Genomic DNA, 15,489 nt, shown 5'->3' on the forward strand with positions numbered 1-15,489 from the left:
AATGAACAAAGCTGGAGGCGTCATGTTCCCTGATCTCAAACTATGTTACAAAGTTACAGTAATAAAAAAAACAGCATGGTATTGTCATAAAAACAAACACAAAGATCAATGGAAGAGAACAGAGAGTCCGGAAATAAACCCACATATGTATATGATCAATTAATTTACGACAAAGGAATAAAAAATATACAATGGGGAAAGGACAGGCTCTTCAATAAATGATGTTGGGAAAACTGAACAACCATAGGCAAAAAAATGAACCTGGACCACTGTCTTACACCACATACAAAAATACATTCAAAACAGATTAGAGTTGAATGTTAAGACCTGAAAAACCACAAAACTCCTAGAAGAAAATATAGGCATCAGTTTCAACGATGGTTGTTTGGATCTGACAGCAAAAGCAAAAGCAACAAAAGCAAAAATCAAGAAGTGGGATTATATCAAACTAACAAGCTTCTGCACAGCAAAGGAAACCATCAACAAAATGAAAAGGCAACCAACTGAATGGGATAAATTTTTGCAAATCATATATCTGATAAGGGTTAATATTCAAAATATACAAAGAATCCATACAACTCAAAAGCAAAAACCAATCAATCAATCCAATTTAAAAAAATGGGCAGAAAATCTGAATAGACATTTTCTCAAAGAAAACATACAGATGGCCAACAGGTATATGAAAACATACAGTATCACTATCAGGGAAATGCAAAAAAAATCACAATGAGGTATTGCCCCGTATGTTAAAATGGCTATTATCAAAAAGACAAGAAATAACAAGTGTTGGCAAGGATGTGGGAAAAAGGGAACCCTTGTGCATTGTTCGTGGGAATGTACACTGGTGCAGCCATTATGGAAAACAGTACGGAGATCCCTCAAAAAATTAAAACTTGAACTACCTTATGACCCTGGGTATTTATCTGAAGAAAATAAAAACACTAACTAGAAAAGATATATGCACCCTCAAGTTCATTTCAGCATTATTTACAATAGCCAAGATATGGAAACAACCTACCGTGTTTCCCCAAAAATAAGATCTAGCCAGACAATCAGCTCAATGTGTCTTTTGGAGCAAAAATTAATATAAGACCGGGTCTTATATTAATTTTTGCTCCAAAGACGCATTAGAGCTGATTGTCCGGCTAGGTCTTATTTTCAGGAAAACATCAACAAAGGTCCACCAACAGATAAAATGGATAAAGAAAATTGTGGTACAGTTGACTCCAGAACACCAGTTTGAACTGCATGGGTCCTCTTATATGTGGATTTTTAAAAATAAATACTACAAATATAATTTCCTTATGATTTTCCTTTTCTTTTCTCTAGCTTTACTTTATTGTAAGCACACACAGTACATAACACATATACAAAATATGTGTTAATCAACCGTTTTTTGTTTGTTTTTTATCAGTAAGACTTCTGTTAAACAATAGGCTATTCGTAAAGTTTTTTGGGAGTCAAAAGTTATATGCAGATTTTCAACTTTGTGGGGAGTCAGTGCCCCTAAACCCTGTGTTCTTCAAGGGGTAACTGTACACACAGAACACACAATGGCATATTATTCAGCCATAAAAAAAGAATGAAATCTTGCCATCTGTAACAACATGGACAGAACTTAGGGCATTAAGTGAAATAAGTTAGACAGATACAAATACCATATGACCTCACTTATATGTGGAATCTAACCAACCAACCAACCAAGCAAGAAAGCAAGCAAGCTCATAAAGAGAACAGATTGTTGGTTGACAGAAGCAGGGAGTGGGGGTGTGTGTGAAATGGTAAAGGAAGTCAAAAGGTACAAACTTGCAGTTATAAAATAAGTTCTGGGTATGTAATGTGCAGTATGGCAACTATAGTTAATAATATTGTACTGAATATTTGAAAGGTGCTGGGAGAGTAAATCTCAAAAGTTCTTATCACAAGAAAAATCTGTAATTATGTAGGTGACAAATGTTAACTAGAATAGCTGTGGTGATCATTTTGCAATATATACAAATACTGAATCATTATGTTGTACACCCAAAACGAATATAATTCTGTATGTCACTTATACCTCAAAACAACAAGAATAACAAAAAACAACTTTCTAAAGTTCTAAAGAAGAGTAGTAAGGCCACAGTAGTTTATGAAGATCTGGACACAGGGGTGTAACCAGTCAGAGGGGATTTTGTAAACGTCAGTGTAAAACCACAATCACCACTCACGTCATGTCCAAAAAAGGAAAGCAGATTCAAGAATTAAATGCAAGGATGACTGGAGGTTAGTAACGTGATTCTATTTTTAATATGAGATCCTGAGGGACATACTCACATAAATGCTAGTAACATTTTTGTTACATCATTTCCAAACCTTTTCTAAGTCACCTCACCATGTCTTAATTCTTTTAGCAGCTCCTCTTGAAGCTGTAGTAAAAAGTTGTAATTTTCTTGAACTTCCTGAGAGGGGTCAACCATCAAAGTGCGAACAAGGTTGGAGCAATAAGATTTGAAGCGAATACCCATGGCACAAGTGATGGCCCCAAAATGCATGTGATTCTTGTCACTAGAGAACAAAGGAAGAAAGCATTTCATTCATTACTCAAACTAGGAAAGTCCTTAGTATCACTGGCACATAACATCTGCCATCACTGCCTTTCCCTGTGATATCCCAAAGCTGAAACAGAATAAGGACCTAAACATTTTTTTTTTATGCAAAGCAATTTATGAAGACTCTGGAGTAAAATTAATCACCAAAACTTTTAGGATAAAAATTCAGTGAGTTTAGTTGTTGTATCCTAATTATGCAAAGGATATACTGTATTTTGCAGTATATAAAGTGCATTTGCCCAAATTTGTGAGGGAAAAATAAGGATGAGCATTATACATGGGTAGTACTAGCTCGTATCTATATAACTCGTATCTATATAAATGTTTTTAATTCTTTTACTTATGCTTATGAGTTAAAATTGTAACTCTAAAAATCAATAGCAGTATCCACCTGCAAAATACCCTTGAATACGATAACCGGTTTTGCTGAACTTATGATTAAGAGATCTCGGCCTTCTACGATGCATAAATATCATAAATTTGTTACTGGACATAAAGTTTCTTGTACCTTGTATCTGTTCTTGTGTTTTGTAATTATTTGTTATATAAAATTTCTTGTACCATCATATGTTAAAAAAATAAATGCTAAATTTCCTTTATAATACAAAAAACAAGTACCTTAATGTAAACAAATAAAAATTTGAATTAAAAAATTAAAACGAAAGATATTTTCCCTGAAAGTTCGGGCCATAAACATTGGTGCACATTATACATGGCAAAATACAGTACATTATGGTATACCTAATAAGATTTTAATATTTTGATGAGGGGCATGTTTTTCCAGCATTTTTAATCATCTGGAAAAATGCTTACAATCAAATACCCAATTAAGAAATGAGTAACTATATGAAATAAAATAGAAATATGCATGACAAGAAGACAATGTAGAAGCAGAGTATGTTATTCTATCTCTTCCTACTTTCCTGAATTCTGAAATGAGTCAAAGAAAAAATAGGGTGAAGGTTGAAATGCTCTGGCTGTTGGTTTATTTTGAAGTTCTTGTACTTACCTCACCACACTGAACTTGAGATTATAGTTGCCACCACTCTGAATGATAGGAGGATAACACATTTCCACAGTAGAGGGGTCTGCCCCAGCTAGGTATTTTTTCTCTTCAATGGCCTTTTCCACAGACTCGGCCAGTTTGCTGTGTCGAACTTTCTGTAAGTGTACCCAGAAATGAAACACTTACTAGAAGGTGGCAAAGAGGGGTACTGCGTTTTTGGATATTATCATTGGAAGACAACATATATCCTGATATTATTTAGGATGCTATAAAGGCTTATGACATGATTTATGTGGCAGATAACATACTAGTATATAAGCAAATTTACAAAACAGAATATGGAATTCACAACTATTCAAGGAATTCTCAAGTGAAGTACTGGTAACCTCAAGAAACTAGTGCAGGTTTACAGTTATTTTGAAAGACAGCTGGCATAATCACGCACCATCAACTTAAGTACCAAAGGCTTAATTTCAAAGGAAGCTGAACACATATCAAAACACTGTATGGTAGGGATTTATTTCTGCTTCATCAAAACAGTAAAAAGACTCTTCCCTCTCCATTTACCTCATCTGCATCAACTATTTCCATGACTCTTTCCTTGAAGAATTTGTTGAAGACCTCAGAAGTGATACTGGCTGCTTTCTTCATTAGGTTGAGCTCCCCGTCCTCCTTTACGGCAATGGTATAGGCCACAACGGCACTGATATCTATCTGTAGTCAAAGTGATAAGAGTTTCTCTAACATGCTAATATACAACTGCTAAAGAAATGCACCTCTACGTAAATATTATCAGCGATATTATGCTATTTAGCAAAGTATTCACCAGTACATTCTTCGAAATATTCTTTTCTTGTCCGAAACACTAATTTGAAAAGATATATGCACCCCTATGTTCACTGCAGCACTATTTACAACAGCCAAGATATGGAAGCAACCCATGTGCCCATCAGTAGATGAATGGATAAAGAAGAGATGATTGATATATATATATATATATATACATATATATACACACATACACACACAATGGAATATTACTCGGCCATAAAAAAGAATGAAACCTTACCACCTGCGACAATATAGATGGACCTAGAGATTATTATGCTAAGTGAAGTCAGACTGAGAAAGACAAATACTGTATGATCTCACTTATATATGGAATCTAGAGAACAAAATAAAACAAACAAAACAGGAAAAAAAATTTTCTTGGATTGAATAAATGTTTGAAACAGCTTTACCAGATCACTGTGTGCATTCTAATAGTCATTAAACTAATGTACCATTTAAAATGTAAAGGTAAATGCCCCTCTCTAGAGGTTTTTGTAAAGGATGAAGAAAAGGCGGGAGATGAGGGGAAAAGGAGGAAAACAATTTTTCTGTACAAGAGACTTTTCTCAGTTTCCCTGTGAGGTAGCTGAACTATCTCCTGAATGCCTCATTCCTGACTGAAAAGTAAAACTGGCTTCTGCTCAGCCAAAGGGAATGAAAAATGGAAATGTGAACGAAAGCATAGTTTTCCCAAAATATGTTCTCTGAACTATCAGTTATGGAAGTCTGTCAGTTTTGCCTTCTCAACTCTGAATCTGCTTGTTCTTGGGAGTTCTCTTACTTTGTCAAAGCCCTCTTTGTTGAGGCAGTCATTCCAGCTCTTCATGAACTCTCCCGGGAACTTGTCTTTGCTGAACACGCCAATCTTTTTGCCATTCTTGCTTTCTTTAATGGCTTCAATCATTTTGTCAAAGCTGCTCTTATTACTTTCATTCTATCAGTGCCACAGGGAAGAAAAGGGATTTGTCAATTAGTTCTGGAATTAGACATCTATGTTCTAGTAGTAATAAACAGGTAGACAAATATTCTAAACCCTGGAAAGAATAAATTCCTACCCCATGACCTACCTACTTCTTTAGGGCAGACTGTTAACACACTAAAAGTTAACACAAAATTTCTTTAGATATTTTTATATGCTTAAGTGAATGAAGTGCCATATAAGTCGACAAAGTTATTTATTCTTTTATTCCAGGAATAGCTAGAACAGCTGAGAAACTCAAAACACATAGGTGAACAATATCCTGAGAAAAAAATCTTTGTCAGGTGGGAAGTATGACAAAAAAAGATCATATTTGGTAAAAACTGGAAATGAGGTTTATCTGAGTTTCCCTTAAGGATATTTAAAGTTGTTTGTTCCAATCAAGATACTCAGATGAAAACAGACAAGTTGACAGTGTCCTTGAGAATGGACAGATAAAGTTATTTTTTGCCAGAATTTCACAGCCCATTTTTTTCGCCACAGTTCTAAGGTTTATCAAACTCTCTTCTTCCTAACAATGATGAGATAAAACTTTGTTATAACCAGTCAGCTAAAATCTTCCCTTGCGTTCTTTTAAATTCCTAGAAGGCATTTCTGTTTATCACTTTTAGACACTTTTTACATTTATGACACATTCTTTGTTAGTTCTGACCTTTTCTCGTATCAGCAATGTGATGGCAGGGGCTCCATTAGCATTCTCATTGCCCTTAGTGTTGGCAATCTGTTTCAAGAACTCCACTTTTTTCTTGCTGGCCATAAAAATGATTTTGTCATCACAGAAGACCATGATAGTATCAGTTAGTTCATAACCAAAGAGCCATGTCTATGGGAAAAGACAATGGAGACAACAGTATTTACAGATCAAAAAAGGTTCTAAATCAGTGCTGTCTACTGAACTTTTTGTGAACATGAAAATATTCTATATCTGCTCTAACACGGTAGGCAGTGGGGGTGGCTGGTTAGCTCAGTTGGTTAGGGCACGGTGCTCTTAACACCAAAGTTGCTGGTTCAATCCCCACATGGGCCAATGTGAGCTGTGTCCTTAAAAACAAAAAAGCACAGTAGGTAGTACAGCGTACTTGGGACTGAGGAATTAAAATTTTAATTTGGCTAGTGCTACTATACTGAACAGTGCAATAAATGATTTAATGATTCTGAGGGCTCAGAACTGCTGTCCACTTCTCACCTGTAAGGCAGTTGATTTGGCATAAACAATTTCTTCATCAACACCCACTGATACAACAATGGCATCAACATTGGCATATTCATCTTCTCCTTTCTGGAAAGTAAAGAGTAAGGTGATTTGGTCATTTTCTTTTAACACAAGCAAAGTATTAATAAGAATACAGACTGCAGTATTTACTCAGAATATATATGATTTTTTCCTAAAAGAAATTCCAAGTTTAAGGTGCATGTTTGCTTGGCAACCTAACAGCCATAAGATACTCGATTTTAAAACAGCTTTACTGAGACAGACTTCATACAATTCATTCATTTAAAATGTGTGATTCAAGGGTTTTCCAGAACATTTTCATCTCCCCAAAAAGAAACCCATTAGCAATCATTACCTATCTCCCCCCTGGCCTAGACAACTAATCTGTCTCTATGAATCTGTCTATTCTGGACATTTCATATAAATGGAATACAGCACATGGCCTTTGTATCTGGCTTCTTTTATTTAACATGTTCTCAAGGTTCACCCATGTTACAATACACATCAGTACTATATCCTTTTTACCGAGTAATATTCCATTGTATATATGCATCACATTGCATTCATTCATCAATCGCTGGACATTTGGGTTATTTCCAGTTTAGGGCAAGTATGAATAATGCTGCTATGGCCATTCATTTAAGTTTCTGTGTGGAGATATTTCTTGAATATATACCTAGGTGAAAAATTGCTGGGTCTTACGGTAATGGTATGCTTAATTTTTTCAGGAATCATACTGTTTTCCAAAGTGATTGTATCATTTTACATTCTCAATCCTCATACAGCGATATATGAGGGTTCCAATTTCTCCACATGCCGACAAACACTTGTCTTTTTTATGAAGTAGTATCTCATTGTAGTTCTGGTTTGCAGTTTCCAGGTGGCGAATGATGTTAGGCACCTTCTTAGATTACTGCCCATTTGCAGACCTTTCGTGGAGAGGCGCCTACACAGATCCTTGGCTCATTCTGCAACTGGGTTATTGCTTTATGATTAAGTTGTAAGAGTTCTTTTGGTATTCTAGACATGTCTTTTATTAGATATGATTTGCAATTTTTTCTCCCATTTGGTGGGTTGTCTTTTCACTTTCATAATGATGTTGTCCTTTAAGGCATACAAGTTTTTAATTTTGAGGAAGTCCAAATTATTTTGTGCTTTTGATATCAGATCTAAGATGGCTTTACCTAACCCAAGGCCATCAATATTGACCTGTACTTTCTTCTACAAGAGTTTTATAGTTTTAGCTCTTATATTAGATCTGATTCATTTTGAGTTAATTTTGTGTATGATGTAAGGAAGGGGCCTAACTCCATTCTGTTGCACATTAATATACAGTTGTTCCAACACAGTTTGTTAAAGACTATTCTTTACTCACTGAATTAATTGTCTTAGCACCACCGTCAAAAATCAAATGATGTAAACGTGAAGGTTTATTTCTGGATTCTCAATTATTTTCAATTGACCTACCTATCTATTCTTACACTAGTGCCATGTTGTTTTGATTACTACAGCTTTGTAGTAAGTTTTGAAATTGGAATAAATGTGAATCCTTCAACCATTAACTACTTTTGAACAGCTCTATATGACCAAAGGACTGGTAATGGTAGGCTATAAGGTCAAATCTCTGACTTCCACTGTAGTCAAGAAAAACACCTACAATCAATCCTCTTCCACACTTTAAGGGTTCTGGTTGCCAATAAGAACCCAAATATGGTAGCAGTTGAGGGCTCTGTTGAAGTTCTCTACCGCAGCAAAACATATAACCCAAAGAAGTTAGTTACTACACAGAAACTGTATGCATTCACCCATTGATTTTCAGTGAGAAAATGTTTACCTTCAGGTTGGTAAAGTTTATCATTAATTCTCACTTACGATACAAAAGTAAAGGTAGTTAAAATTGCTAGTGCCTTAGCATGAAGTCGGTAGTACAAACTAACTCTTCACTACCATGTTCGTGAAAAGAAAAAAAAGCATTTCACTAAAGAATGCCCTTCATACAGTAAAAATGATTAGTATTAGGAAATTTCTACCCTTGAATATGTCTTTTTAATATCCTGTGTAAAGATTTGGGAAGTACACACAAAACACTTTTGTGTGCACACTGAAGTATGATGGTTGTCTCACGCAAAAGCTCTTGTACAATTATTTGAGTAACGAGCTGAACTAACCACTTAGACTTAGGTATCTGGTATACATTTTCTTGAAAATGAATGAAGCCTGTAACTTCAAGAAAAATGAAAAAAATTTAAAATTTGAAAAACTCGTACCCACTGTGAACTCGACAGCTTCCCTACTTAAAGGCTTTTCTGATAATATCAGTGGGATATTAATATGCGTGATTCTCCCATACTGTATAATGAAATGTGTAACATTTAGATAATCTGTACAACTTGAGAGAACCAGTATTTTCCAAAGCATTGCCTGATATTACAAAGAATCCAAGGTGCAACACAGACCAATAACTTCAGTATGAAAAATTCACTGCTGTGGTTTCAGATCCACATTACAACTAACTTTTAAGAGACTATCACTTCTTGAGTTTTAGTATAGGTATCTATACTATACTAAAATTCAATATACAAACTACACTTTGTATATCCACAAGGAATATCCATAATTATCTGAAAGTTATTAAAACATCCCCCTTTCCAGCTTCATGTATGTATGAGGCCAGATATTCTCTACATACTTGATATAACTTATGCAAAGAAAGGTTCTTTGGGGTCCTGAATAATTTAAGAATGTAAAGGGATAATGATATCAAGGAGTTTGAGAACCACTGTGCTATGTGATTCCTGTGACATTATATCAACACTTTCCTCCCCAAATTTTTGCTACATACACTCCAATTCTTCAATAAACATTAATTTTGTGTCTGTAATATTACTGCTACCTTGATAACCTCCCCAAATTAGTAACAGGCACTCCCCTATATTTAATGCTTATGTGCTCTGGATACAGATATAATTTTCCCCCTAAACATCTGTCTACAAAAACACCACTCAAGGGGCCAGCCCGGTGGCTCAGGCAGTTAGAGCTCCATGCTCCTAACTCCGAAGGAGGCCGGTTCGATTCCCACCTGGGCTACTGGGCTTTCAACCACAAGGTTGCCAGTCCTTGAGTCCCACAAGGAATGGTGGGCTCCGCCCCCTGCAACTAAGATTGAACACGGCACCTTGAGCTGAGCTGCCACTGAGCTCCCAGATGGCTCGGTTGGAGGGCATCCTCTCAACCACAAGGTTGCCGGTTGGACTCCCGCAAGGGATGGTGGGCTGTGCCCCAATGAAACTAGAAAACGGCAACTGGACCTGGAGCTGAGCTGTGCCCTCCACAACTAAGACTGAAAGGACAACTTGAAGCTGAACAGCACCCTCCACAACTAAGATTGAAAGGACAACAACCTGACTTGGAAAAAAGGCCTGGAAGTACACACTGTTCCCCAATAAAGTCCTGTTCCCCTTCCCCAATAAAATCTTAAAAAACAAACAAACAAACAAAAAAAACAAACCACTGAAACTAATCAAAAAGTCCCTTTTAGTATTTTTTGATATTTGAAATCTTGGTCAAGTCAAAAATTTTAAACAAAGGTATCAACATATACAAAACTTCAAAATATACAGTAATAAGTTTTTGGAAAGTACAGAGTACAATCATGTAACTTAATCATTAATAATGCAGGAAAATCATCCAAAAGGCTCTCAACACAACTGAATATAGGAAGAGGAAAAAATACGCACATACTCAGCTTTTTTATGATAAGGGAAACAAAATCCAACAAATCTCGAAGAGTTCAATTTATGTAAAATGCCTAGTTTTCCACTGGCAATCAAACAGTTGAGAGAATGAATCCTAATTCCTCTTGGAATTCAGTTGCTCTGACCATTTCATAGAATAGTTTTGGTTTACAATTCTTCACAAAAATTGATGAAAGAAATGTAATTAACACCAGAATTTAAGATATCTAAAGATAATGAATTTAGATCATTTTTTTCTTAAAATGTGATTCAGTGAAAAGGATTACAATAAAACCAAATATTTAGACAGCAAAATCTGAGTCACTATTTTATATGCAAACCCTATGTGGAGTATAAATGCCCTATACAGGTGACATCTGAAAAGAGTCTTCTGAAACTATGGGAGACTTTTAATAATCTGCTTGTGAAACGTACAAGTTATACATAACACTAAAATATTTTTATTATATCTGGAATTTGTTTTGGAATACTAGAGTGGAGGGAGCTAGTTAAAAACAACAAAGAAAGCCCCAAGGCTAACAGCCTTTGCCCCAGGACCATCCCTACAGTTGGCTCCAAGTACCAGCCTGGGTATCAGCGGCAGCTGGGGCTCAACTGTGCGTGGCTTACAAGGTCCCAGATTCCTACCTCATTTCTTCTGCAAAGGCTGGTCTTCAGGACTCAGATGGGAGCCCTTGTCAAATCTGGACTTGTGACAGCTGTGCTCCCATTTCTAGATGAACCATCTTGCAGCAGTGACCCCCCAGCATGCACAGACTCTCAACACCCACCGTACCCTTTCTGTCCCAAATTCCACCACCTTCCCATCTGTCTGGGCCACTTGACACCCAAGTCTTGCTCCAACAGGTGTTTCAGATGGACTAATATATACTGAGCGAACACTTTCTGTATGTGGTTTCTTGCACTTATTATCTATAATCCTCATAAAACTTTAAGTACAGTATGCATCATCATATTCAAAACCCCAGATCAAGCCACTAAACACCCACAAGTCCCACAAAAATATATGCGAGTCCTCACACTGATTTAGGCTTTAAAAAAGGGTACTGAAAGTCTAATGAAAATGTACATATTAAGTTTAAAATAGATTATTTTTCCTTTGGATACAACTACATAACAGGTAAAGTTATACTTTTTCTACCATTTTTAACTCATTCAGTTAAAATGTCAGACAAGGGAATAGTTTCATGAGGGTCCTAAAGATAAAAGTAAATTTCTTGGGAAGGCTTCTGATTTTGATCTCTAAGGAAACTTGATCATTTAACAAACTTTTCAGGTAAGATGTTAGTATTGGTGACTTCTTAAACTTAGGAGAAACTTATTTCAGCAACTGCAATAGGTATCAAGGTCTGTGTTCTGTATTTAGAGACAGCAATGCCTACCAGGTAAGGGCTCACTCTGAAGTGATCAGAAATGCTTAGCTCACAGTAACTACTGTGTGTTTGCCATCATTATTATTAAAGACCGAAATAGCTATTTGCTAAAAATTTACCGTGTACCACACCACTACTGTTACTGATGTTAAAGATTAGCTGTTGATTACATAATCAGTACAGAATATACAGTAGAACAGACTTTCTGAACATGTACAACCCATATAAGAGATGAATTTAGGTGATTCCAGATGTGGCTTGAGATATTCAATCACAGAGCAAAAAAAGTTATACTTTTCAACTCTTTTAATCGACTTGATTACATCAAGAATGTATCTGCTTAACGCTAATCCTTAACATCTGCTACAATTTAATAATGCACTTGTGCTTACATTACCTTTATTTTTTAACAGCTATGTTTTATTTTTTTGAAAAGTGACTCAATTTTCCATTTATAGTAAAGTGTGGTATCCTTTCTGAATGTATTTAGGTTTAAAGAGTTCAACAGTTTTTGGGAAGATGGAAAGGACAGAGTGGTAAGTGACTAAGCAGAGCTGCCGTAGCAACACCCTGAGTGTTTGAAGGGCATCCTCACTGGGAAGATACTGATGACAGGTAAGCACGCACATCTCTCCAGTCCCAATGGGCTCAGAACTTAGGAGGCACCAAGTATCAAGGAAGGGGAAATATTGCACATGAATGACTTCAGGGCTAAAAACAAGGTCTGGTCAGCAAGCTTAACAGACAGACCCCGGCTCTTGGAAACTCCGAGACAACTCCTAAGCTCTCTGCAAAAAGACTTGATTTATTCTCTGGAGAAACAGACTCAGAAAGGTTCTAGACTCAGATATTAGGCCCAACAGAAGGCAAGTGCTAAATGTTAAGGGAATTAAATGAAAGTCTGTATTTTGAATGACAACTGGGAATAAACGCCACAAAGAACTGAAGGACTTTTCTCTGCATGTCTTCAATGAATTCAGAGAAAACACTTCAGATACTGACATTTGGGGTCCTCCATGGAATGAGCCAGCCTATTCACTCTAGTGAACCCCAAATAGTTGAGAGGCCCCATTCAGGCAGAGCTTCCAACCAGTTTCTTATTGCCTTATTCTCAATAAGGATGAGTATAGCTAAGCCTCATTTTGATTTTTGAAGTCTCCAATACGTACGAGAGAAAGCAAACAAACCCAGAGGAAACAGACAAGGCAGAGGACAGAAAACAAAATTAAACATAACACCCCACAGGAGAAATAAAGTACATCCATGAAACAAGAAAAGAACAGGACAAGAAAGTACTCTTAGTAATTAAAAATAGTTGAAATTTTTAAAAAATTCAATAAAAAGCTGGAAAATAAAGTTAAGAAACAGTATATGAAAGCAAAAGACAAAGGGATAGGAAATGAAATTGAAAGGTAACAAATAAATTTAAATAAGAGGTCTAAACCTTACCAAATGGAAATTCCAGGTTTAAAAAGAAAAAAAAAAAGATTAAGGAAATGGAGGGGAGAAAATCATAAAAGAATGAGATTCCAGCACTGCAGGATGTAACTCTTGAGACTAAAAGTGCCTCCCACTTCCCAACTCAATGCAGTGAAATTTCAAAATATCAGGAATAAAGAGATGATTCTAAATGTTTCAGAACAACAGGCCATATACATTGGAACAGGAAATAGTATCATATCAGCCTTCTCAAAAGTAATACTGTAAGCTTAAAGACTGACAGCTTCAAAATTCTGAACAGAATTCTGAGACTTCCAACCTTGAATTTTATACCCACTGAACTATATTATTAACTAAATGTCAAGATAGAATAAAACTTTTTAAGACACACAAGGGCTCAAGAAACATTCTGTTTAATGCTTATGCTTCCTTAAGAGGCTCTTAAACAAATGCTCTAACAAAACAAAGAAAAAGATCAAGACATGGGCTTTAGGATACAGGAGACCCCACAGTAGAAAGTCCCAAGGTTCAATTCTACCTATACAGGTAGCAGTATGATGTAAGGTTGGGGTTGGGGTAGGGGAGGTGGTAGTGGTGGTGTTTAAAAAACAAACATAGGATTAACAAAATGTCTGAAGAGTGTGAGAATTTTAGAATAAAAGATTGATAAGATTATGACAGACCTGCAGGAAAAAATTAGGGGTATGGTATTGAAAAAGGGAGAAAAACTGAGGTAATCATTAATGCCAGGAAAAATAAAAACTGCAGAGAAAAGAAAAGGTAACTACTCTATTACTTCACCCAGCAGTGAAAATATTTACATGAGCATTAATAATATAAAGTGACTATTGGTTTTACCAAAAAAAATGTGGAAAAAAAATTATCAAAAGGGGTGGGTGTGTGACAAAGCGAGTATAATAAAATATTAATTGTATAGGGGTGGCCGGTTGGCTCAGTTGGTTAGAGCGTGGTGCTGATAACACCAAGGTTGCCAGTTCGATCCTCATATGGGCCACTTTGAACTGTGCCCTCCTTAAAAAATAATAATTAAAAAATTAATTGTATCATCTAGGTGGTGGAGACATGGGTGTTGGCTGTAAAATTCTTTCTCCTTTCTGCATAATATTTGAAATTTTTTATAACAACGTACCAAGAAGGAATTTAAAAAGTATCAAGAGATAGGGAAGTTGGAAAGTTAAATTTAAACTCTAATTTGCCAAAACAACAGTTAACATAAAAAATTGACAAATCAAGAAATAGCAGTATACAGATATTCCTTCAAAATATGAAAGAGAAGAACTGAAAGTGGTTTACTCAGGTGACTATTTTTTTGTTTAAAGCTTTTAGAGCTAAAATATTTGGTTTTTTAAAACCTACGTATGTATTAGTTGATAATTTTTCAAATGCAAGGTAATTAATATAGGTAGTAAGGAATCAGGAAAAATTGTGACTGGTATCTGAATAAAAAAATTGGGGAAATACTGCAGCACAGGAACAAATATCTTCCTTCGAACCAAAAGGGTATTGCATTAAAAAGGTAACTAACATTTTTGATTTTTGAAGTCTCTGGTTATAGCTACTAGGATGTCCACATAATTTATCATCCAAACCAAGGCAATTTTGAGAATTTTGAACATAGGGACAACAGGTGAACAGTTTCAGCAAAGGCAGACTTATGGTCACCCTAAATGTAGGCTGGAAAGAACTCTCTTCAAACCTAGAAAGGGAGGCAGAAATCATCACCATCATTCACTGGGTGCCTGTACATGCCAGGCACTAATTACACTTGGTAAATGAGATAAAAAATAAATATTATGAAAGTTGAGTAAGCAAGCGTAAACGAATCCCACCTGTCCAGGCATTTACTTCCATCTTTACTCCTGTTTACTCAAGAGACCAAAGCATTATTTAAACCTTTCTCTAACTCCCTCCTGAGAAAAAGGACCCATAAAGAACTGAGATGAACATTATCGTGCTGAAAGTAGTATGGGAAGCGCCTATATTTCAAAGACTTCCTAAGCCACAGAAGATGGATGCCTAGTCTTGGCGAGCAATCCAGAACAAGAAATTTGTCCATGACAAAAATCAGCAAAGAGCAAAGAGCCAGAAAGCGGCACTCAAGAGAAGTACTGACACTACAGCTTGTTAGTTTTCTCCACAGGCACAAATTTTCTGTTTAGGGTTGGAGCCACCCACCACCTCAATTGTGACTGGTAGAGCACATGAATGAATGCGTTGGAGCAGCATTCCTTTTGAAAACAGCTGCTATTTTGACGTTTTATGGAATTCTTTCCGGATAAAAGG

At 36.0% G+C, this 15,489-nt stretch overlaps 1 protein-coding gene across 1 annotated transcript in view; it reads right to left on the reverse strand.

Annotated features, from left to right (window-relative positions):
* Positions 1-15,489, reverse strand: part of SUPT16H (SPT16 homolog, facilitates chromatin remodeling subunit) — a 37,610-nt gene that overhangs the window by 18,929 nt on the left and 3,192 nt on the right. Inside the window, exons 2-7 of the mRNA XM_019713561.2 lie at positions 6,591-6,683; positions 6,057-6,227; positions 5,207-5,359; positions 4,162-4,308; positions 3,598-3,749; positions 2,372-2,544 (exon numbers count right to left, since the gene is read on the reverse strand). Coding sequence (XP_019569120.1) covers positions 2,372-2,544; positions 3,598-3,749; positions 4,162-4,308; positions 5,207-5,359; positions 6,057-6,227; positions 6,591-6,683 — 889 coding nt within the window. The remainder of the gene's footprint in view (positions 1-2,371; positions 2,545-3,597; positions 3,750-4,161; positions 4,309-5,206; positions 5,360-6,056; positions 6,228-6,590; positions 6,684-15,489) is intronic.

Source organism: Rhinolophus sinicus, linkage group LG03 (assembly GCF_036562045.2).
Source record: "Rhinolophus sinicus isolate RSC01 linkage group LG03, ASM3656204v1, whole genome shotgun sequence".
Taxonomy (NCBI): domain Eukaryota; kingdom Metazoa; phylum Chordata; class Mammalia; order Chiroptera; family Rhinolophidae; genus Rhinolophus; species Rhinolophus sinicus.